Raw genomic sequence first — 9,060 nt, 5'->3', positions numbered from 1 at the left:
TGAGAGAAGAGCAGAACTGGAGGCAAGGAGGTCACCATGCACCCAAGTGGCTGTAGCCCAAGAGAGACATGACGATGCCCACATGAAGGCTGTGGCACAGGAGAGAAGTGGACCGAATCAAGAAACACTTAGGAGGCCAAATCAGGGGCACCTGGGTGGCTCAGTTGGTTGAGCACTAGATTCTTGGTTTCAGCTCAGCTGTGACTGCATGGGTTGTGATCTCATGGGTCATGGGATCAAGCCCTGTGTCAGGCTCCACTCTCAGTGGGGACTCTGTTTCCCCTCTTCTTCTGCTCCTCCTCCTGCTCACACACTCTCTCTCTAAAATAAATAAAACCTTAAAAATAGGCAGGGAGGGGGCCCCTGGGTGGCTTAATCACTTATGTGTCTGCCTTCAGCTCAGGTCATGATCTCAGGGTCCTGAGATCGAGCCCCACATCGGGCTCCTAGCTTGCTGGGGAGTCTGCTTCTCCCTCTCTGTCTCCCTCTCCCTCTGCTGCTCCCCTGCTTGTACTCACTCTCTCTCATTCTCTCTCTCAAATAAATGACTAAAACCTTTTTAAAAAAGAAAGAAAAAGAAACACTTAGGAGGCCAAATCAACTAGGTTTGAATAATGAGCAGAGGGTGGGGGGGAGGATGAAGAATTTCTCAAGGATGAAATCAAATAAAGGGGTAATACAGCACAACGGTTAGAACAAGAGCTCTGCAATCAAATTGTTCCTTTTGATCTCATCTCTGGCTTAGGCAACTGGTATTACCACTCACGGAGAAAAGGAATACAGAACTCATTTTTTAGGGGCAGAGAGGAAATGAAAAGATCAATGTGAACATGATAACCTTAGGGTCATACAAATATCTATGTGGCCTCTCCCAATCAACAGACTAGACAAGGGGTTCCGAAGCAGAGGTCTGTTTGGGAGTATTAATATGCAGATGGGGCTTTTATGGGAGTGGGTGAATAAGAGCAGAAGAGGCGAGGAGGTCCAAGATAGACCTTGAAGAACTGTTTTGGCATTTCTTCCATTTTTTATTAAAATTAAATATTTTATTCATTTATTTTAGAGAGAGGGAGGGAGAGGGAGGGAGCAGGGGGGAGGGTCAGAGGGAAAGTGAGAATCTCCAGCAGACTCTGCACTGAGCGTGGAGCCCGACACAGGGCTCCATCTCACAACCCTGAGATCATGACCTGAGCAAAAATCAAGAGTCGGAAGCAACTGACTGAGCGGCCCAGGTACCCCTGGCATTTCTTATGTAAGCACACAGCATCCTGAACACAGTAGCTGATCATTTCTTACTAAGCTGTTATTAATGACCTTGCTAAATAGGGAAAAGATAACTCTTTGCATGAAATAGCCTAAGGGTAAATGTGATTTATACATGAACTATAAATTTTTTCAAATGAAAATATAAACTGTTAATAGGATAATCAGTTGCCTTTTAAAATACCTCTACTTCTTTTTTCTCATTAAAAGATTGACAAGTGACTTGATGGGATGAGCAATGGGTGTTATACTATATGTTGGCAAATTGAATTTAAATAAATTTTAAAAAATATGATTAAACAAGTGTTCCATTAAAAAAAAAACTAACATAAAAATGTAGAACATGGAAAATAGAGTCTTGTTATTCCGTTTCAGAAAAAAAAACTGCTAAAAGGTCATTATTTTTTCAATGTGTGTTTTCCCATCAAGTAACTTGTGAAAATCCAGATAGTCTCCATCGTTATTAGTTTTCATAATGAGCATAGATAAATCCGTAACTTAATCATTCTCATCTCATGAGATATTCAGAATACACTGATAAAATACTGCTTTTAAAAAGAGAAGTCAAAAAAAGAGAAACTCTTTTTTTTTTACTAACTTTCTAGACTGAAATTCTGAGCATGAACTAAACTTTCTAGACTGAAATTCTGAGCATGACTAACTTTCTAGACTGAAATTCTGAGCATGAACTAAAAATCTACAGTCCTAAGACTAATATTTCCTACTAGATTCTAGATTATTTCCTAACAATTTCCTGTTAGCCGACCCTTCTTAAAAGTATTTAGCTCCAGGAAGTTTAAGTCTGTGGGGAGTCAAAGGCTAAGTAAGTGATGACCTAGACAGTGGAGAGAACAGCCTGCCACAGCTGACTGGCAGGGCCGAGCTGGTGGTCCAACTGGGACTATTGATGAGTGGCAGTGGCCAGGGACTTCCGTTTGTCCGTCCTCACAGATCTCACAGTCCTGGAGTCCCAGCAAGGGCAGCTGGCCGATCCCCTGCTTCTCTTCCTCCACTTACCTGACCATCCAATGCAAGGATCACACTTTTAGGACACACCCATTTTAACTGCAGTGAGCTAAAGATTTTTAAAAAATAAGTAGTTTTCCTCCTCTTTACTTAGAAAGCATATCCGTAAGTAAAGCATGTAAATGAACTGATAGCAAGATTTTTTTTTTTAAGTTAGCAAGCTCTAACATTTACTTTAGTGTGGGCCGGCTAACTAATCCCAGTCACTGCCTTAGTCCATTAACTTTCAAGCGACATAATAGAAGACGCATTGTTACCTTCTTACTGCAAGGTAATAACGTCTAATCCTGTGAGACATTTTAAAATGCACACGTCCCAAATTATAAAATGTAGGATCATAAGTAAACTTTAGAGAGTACAGAAGAAGAGAAGGAACAAAAAGAAAGCCTTTGCTTTCCAAACTCTGAAATGTGTTGATCATTTTTGGGCACTACTCCAGGTAATATGATGGACATGAAAAAAGTTTACACCAGATAATTCAGAAGTAACAAGAACAAAACTCAAAACTGCCAGTACAGAGAACTATCTAAAAATAGAAGACCAGAAGTATATGCTTTGGTCTAGTGATACCTCTTTCAGAAAACAATTCTAGAGAAACAATTAAGGATATGTTAAAAATTTTTGCTGAGAAGTATTGAGCTCAATATTTTCTATCATAGAAAAAAAATGTAAATGGCCCCAATGTCCACACTCCATGCTATTGATACAATGGAATATTGTGCAGCTTCTTGAAATAACATAAATAATTCTGATGTTTATTAACACTGGAAAGATTTTCCTGGTACCAGTGATGAGTCAAAACATCAGGGTACAAAAGATACGAAAAACATGAAAAGATCTAGAAAAACTATTTCTATAACAAGGCGTATATATTTCATAGTAAAATAGTTAAAATAAAAACACAGGACTACATTACCATTTCTTGACTTGAGATCTCTGTGAATCACCTTGACAGGAGCCTCCATATGTAAATAGTGCATTCCTTTTCATACAAGAAGGAAGAAAAGCTTTAATATCATTTTCCAACACTGCATTAGTACTAACTTTCTATTTTAAAACATCAGTATTACCTTTCATATTTTTGCAGAGGATTCAATAGCAGGAACTAAATTCATGTGTTCTGTTCTTACATGATGGATGAGATAGAGATAGGATCTGTCTGCATTAGGAAAATTTATATGCTAAGGAAAATTTATGTGCTTTAATCTCTTAACGTTGGAATTTGATTGTGGGTAAAGCTATTACAATACCTAATAAGGACACCTTGATTTTCTGGAGTCTGCACAAAAATAGCACAGTTACAACTGGAAGAAGTGCTCCAATGACTGAGGTATTCCACTACCAGTTGCCTTCTAGTTCAGCCAGAGTTCCGACCGAGGCTTTCAGCTTTCATTTGGATGTCTGCAGCTACCCAGCTGCAGCCTGGTTTATTTTCTCTGCACTCATTCCAGTAAGACCCTGGGAGTGGGGCTGGGGGATGGGTGGGGAAATCTGGTTGGATTCATTAGTTGTAGTTGGTGAAGGATTCTATGACCCTCAGAAAAATTTACAATAGTTACAAAATACTCCTTTTACAAGGATGAATCTTTGGGATAGTCTATATTTAAGTACACTCTAAAATTCTCTCCAACATACTCAGAATGTAAATCATGTTACTTCAGTAAATTGAATATATAGAAAGTACAATTTCATTATTTTGAATAAAATATTATACTTTTTAAAAATTATACTTTAAAAGACACACATTTCACAGTGATCCTCTTAGTATTTGACTCTTTTTCTGTATTTATGTATTGTCTACCCCCTTAGAATACAGAAAAAGAACATTTTCTACTGAAATATAGTATTTCCCTTCCCTTCTCAAGCTCTTTTTTGAAATAAGAGCCACAACCAAATAAGCTCCTTTTGTTAATGAATGTCCATTACATGTAATAAGTAGGCTTTGGTTCTTTAAGTACAGAAAATTTCAATTTTATAAAGGTGAATTTTTAAAATAATTATTTTTCTACCATTCTGATTAGATATTGAAGGTCATGCAAGAACAAAGAAAATTTAAAAATTTAAACTCCTGTGATACAAAGATATTACTGAGAAGAGTCAAGTTGAGAAAAGTTATCAGTAATTTAAGCGCTTAAACAAGATATAACTAGAAGACAGAAGAGCATTCTTCTAACGTGAAGTTCTGCATTCTACACACTGAAAATTCAATAGCTACCACTTGGATAACTTTTCATGATTTTAGGACTGAATTTCATAGTTACCCCTTTCTTGCTTTAAGAACCAAATTCAGGTAAAATCTGTTTAATTACCACTAGAGGCAGGGCTAGATAGTATCTACACTGGCCGACATGTAAAGATTTCCAAAAACACCACTCAGGTACAAAAAGCTTTAAGTATAGGTATTTTCTTCCTTAAGACAGATATTATGAGAAAAAACACTGTAAATTAGTCGTGCATAATGTTTTTTAGACATTTTGTTATAATTTATAGGATATTTGACATTTTTAGTGTAATTTCTAAAATATTTAGTGTGCATAAGCACAGTGGTAAGCACAATCACAGAAACACCTATTTGTTTTTATAGAGCCATCCATAATTCTGAATTAATTTTATTGCAAATAATGAAGAGACCTAAAAAAAAAATCATCAGTTTTAAGATTCAGGGTTCTTAAAAAAAGATCTGACTGGTGTCCTTCAGGGGAGATCTGGAATGAGTGAGGACCACTCTGCGACTGGATCACTTTGACCCGCTTTAACTGCCTTCCTTACACACCAGGGAGGGGCTTGCAGATGAACTCGCTGGCTGCCCTCCTGGCTGCCTTCCGCGTCCCTTCCTACCCAGAAAGAAGAGAGGCTTTGAGGAGGGCTTCTCTCAGCAGTGATGTTAAGCAATGCCTACTTCAAAATGCATGAATCAACTCTTATTTGAAATGAATTATTCATTCTTTGATTTCTCAACATCTTGTTGCTTCAGTGTCTTCGATCATGGTCACATGAAAGGTACGGCGCTGAATCTGAAACAGAATCGACACCGATGAAGCTCCCTATTTAATCTCCAAGTCCTGTGCGTGGCTTTTAACCAGAGAGAGTTGAAGTCGATCTGCAAGCACTGATTTCTTCCCCCTTTTACTGGCCATTTTAAATATTAAGTAGGATTTGTGATTATAAATAAGTAAGTCTCTTCTCTGCATCACTCTTCTCACCTGAGGCCAAACACATGCGAACCCGCCTTTAGGAGCAACTCACCAGCCACAAAAAGGTGATCTGATTGGGCTGCAGTTTGGCCCCCAGCCCCCAGTCCACTCTCATTCCCTCCAGCCCTACCCTACCTCGCCTACCAGCCTGCCACTTAATTAGCCCCGTCCTGTCTCTCCTTTGTCCTGATACGCAGTGCCAGCGGTTTTGAGAAACCCCGGGAATAACTGGGCTGATCTGGAGCCAACAGACAGTGACTGTGCTGGGGAAGGGCCTGGAGGGACAAGTTTGCAGGGTTGGGGCGGCGTGGGGGCGTGGGGGGGGGGACACAGAAGGTTCAGGAGCATCAGCACAGCAGGAGGCTGAGTGACGGATGTCACTTGATTTGTTTGCTGTCTATCCATCCTAAGTGTCATTAGATAATAACATGGGTGTAATTGGCTGAGCACCCTAAATGCAAATGTCTATAAGGTGAAGTGTTTTAAGGCACAGGCTGTTTGGATATACATTTATATTTATGGGAGCGTATTTCCACAATGCTTCAGGTGGCTCCCAGTAATAACACATCACCCAGCTTGCAAACAGGTGGTTCCTGTGTACTATTGACATATGCAGAAGTGACTATGATGTTACATGAAAACGTCTTGAAGAATGTGAAAATTCAAGGCTGATTTGAAATGCCTGATGCATGAATACACAATTAAGTTAATTAACACAGCCAAAGCCTTAAGTACACCATCCCAAACATAGAGCTTATTATTCTTATAAGGTAATGAAGTATCGTTCAGCAGCAGCATTTTGCATGAAATTTAAAAAAAAAAATTTTTTTTTTCACTTTCCCTATTTGAAGGATTTGGCAGGTGTTGATGAAACTTAAAACTGACAAGAAAATTCCCCAAAGGAAAGACTGTTACTTTTGGATATCACTGTATGACTTCCCAGTGAAAGCCAAGCATGAGTTACTCTCCATACTAAGTGCTCAGTATCTTTTGATTTCTTTGTAAAGAGATGCTTGTAGAGATTGGAGTAGCAAAATGCAAAGGAGTGAATCTCCCTGGTAAAATTTGGACACACTTTCTAGGGGTTGCTAGAATACAAATGTAACTATCAGTGTTCATTATTTAGATTAAGTTGTTTCCAAAGCAACTTTGACAGTTATAAATAAAACTCAGAAACCTTCAGTTAGGAAAATGGAAAAAAAAAGAGATAAAAATAAATGGAATTTAAATTGCTTTAGAAAGCATTAGGAATTTATGAGGGAAAAAGAACTGGGCACCTTGTTTAGGGGTTTTGCATATTAAAGATCTTTCATTTCCAAGGGTGATTTCCAAGTTTACATTAAATATAAAATAAAATCTGAATTGCTTTCACATGGCAGGACAAATAAGACTTTTTTTTGAACGTGGTTACTATTTTTAGCATATTATTATGTACACAAAATGAGTAGAACTAATCCTACAATAAATCACGTTTTCTGGATACTGAGTCTAAGTGGAGACTTGTGGAACTACAGAGTTAGGAGCTTTCCATTTACTGTGTCAAGTAAGCTGGTCAATTACAAAGTCACGAAATGTGCCAAAAAACGGCTGCTCTGGAGTTACTGATTTTGTTAGAACTTAGTTTTAGGGAAAGAAATAAAGTAAAGAGAGAAAGGAATACAGGAGTGGAAAGATAGTGACTTAGAATATCTATACAAAAACCAAAACCAAAGAAAGACGAACCAAAAATCAGACTCTAAATACTAAAGCGAACAGATGGCTACCAGAGTGAGGTGTGTGGGGATGGGTGACATGGGTGAAATAGGTGACGGGGATTGAGGAGTGCACTTGTCGTAATGAGGACTAATATGCAGAATTGTTAAATCACTATATTGTACACCTGAAAGGAAAGTAACACCATATGTTACATAACTATACTGGAAATAAAATAAAAATAAAACATCTGGACAGTTGCAGAATTCTTGCTGTCCGTAATCTGAAAAAGGAACACCTAACAAATCTTATACCTTAAGTCACAGTGTCACCATGGGAAGACATGCCCCACCAATTCTGTAAGAATACAAGAAGCTTTATTACCTTTGGCTACATCAGTGGCCCAGGTCATAATGTGATCCATGTCCATCTCTTCACTTCTGTTACTATTAATGTAATCATAGAGTGATCCCAGAGAAGCATATTCTAGTTTCAAAGGAAAAGATAAGCATACAATTAAAACCAACATGCATTTCAGAAATAAGACTCTGTGTACACCTGAAACTAATATATGTCAACTATACCCAAATGAAAAACCAAACAAAAAACACAATAAGAAATGAAAGGTAAAACTTCAACTGAGGTTGAGTTCAAAGGCCACCTGGATGGAACTGACACACACAGTGAGGAGCTGAAGAATGCATCCGAAACGAAGGCAGGCAGGTACATAGGTATTTCGTTCAAAACTGTCATTCTAATGAGGTAGAGAAGATTAAATACACAGGTCAGAGCACTTATGTGAGAAGGTAAATCAATCCTTATGCATCAGGACTTTTAGAAGAGCCCTCAAAACTTAAGCACACACACAGAAAACCCACAAGAAAGTGTGAAGAAACCTTTAAAAATGGCTTTGAGATGTAAATTACATACCAAAAAATTCACCTCCCATCAGTGTATGATTGGATGATTGTCAGGAGACAGGGCTGGGCAACCACCACGACAATCCAATTTTAGAACCTTTCCACCATTCCTAACGGTTCCCTTGTGCCCATGTGCAGTGAAGCCCCACTCTCAACCCCAGCCCTGCAATCTGATTTCTGACTCTACAAATGTACCTTTTCTGGATATTTCATAGAAATGGAATCATACAACATGTGGCCTTTTGTGTCTGACCTCTTTCTCTTCACATGATGATTCCCAGGCTCATTCGTGCCGTAGCACGTATCACTACTTCCATCCTTTTTATTGCGGAATAATAGTCCATTGTGTGGATTTACCACAGTTATTTCATTCATTCACCAGTCAATAGACATTTGGGCTGTTCCTGAGTATGTCCTATGAACACTGGTGACACTCCTTTGTGTAGAAATAGGTTTTCATTTCTCTTGGGTAGATTCCTAGACGTGGAACTGCTGGGACATATGGTAAGTTCATGTTTAACTTTCTAAGAAACTGTCAAACTGCTTTTCAAAGAGGCCATCCCATTGTATACTCCCACTAGCACTCTGGGAGGGTTTCGGTTTCTTCCCATCCTTGCCAACACGTGGTTGCCAACGTGTTCTTAGTCACAGCCGTTTCAGTGAGCATAGTTCTAGCAGCATCTCTCATTGTTAACCGCGCTTTCCTAGTGACCAATGAAACTGAACATCTGTTCACGTGCCTATGAGCTCCAAGTATATATATATACACACACACTCTTAGGCAAAATGTTTATTTAAATAGTTTGCCCGCTTTAAAATTTGGTTGTTTTATTAATACTGAATTGTAGGAGTTCTTGGTTTATTCTGGAAGCTGGTCCTTATCAGATTTATGACTTGTAAGCATTTTCTCCCAGTCTGGAACTTGTCTTTTTTTTTTTTTTTTAGATTTTATTTATTCATGAGAC

At 38.5% G+C, this 9,060-nt stretch overlaps 1 protein-coding gene across 7 annotated transcripts in view; it reads right to left on the bottom strand.

Moving 5' to 3' along the window:
* Positions 1–9,060, bottom strand: part of MAP3K20 (mitogen-activated protein kinase kinase kinase 20) — a 175,516-nt gene that overhangs the window by 74,184 nt on the left and 92,272 nt on the right. For all 7 annotated transcript variants that reach the window (XM_038584869.1, XM_038584870.1, XM_038584871.1 and 4 more), the window contains 2 exons: positions 7,560–7,661; positions 3,206–3,271 (listed from right to left, as the gene is read on the bottom strand). In XM_038584869.1, coding sequence (XP_038440797.1) covers positions 3,206–3,271; positions 7,560–7,661 — 168 coding nt within the window. The remainder of the gene's footprint in view (positions 1–3,205; positions 3,272–7,559; positions 7,662–9,060) is intronic.

The sequence above is a fragment of the Canis lupus genome, chromosome 36 (assembly GCF_011100685.1).
Source record: "Canis lupus familiaris isolate Mischka breed German Shepherd chromosome 36, alternate assembly UU_Cfam_GSD_1.0, whole genome shotgun sequence".
Taxonomy (NCBI): Eukaryota; Metazoa; Chordata; class Mammalia; order Carnivora; family Canidae; genus Canis; species Canis lupus.
Note: the sequence above shows the minus strand (reverse complement) of the source record. Positions and strands in the feature narration are given on the sequence as shown.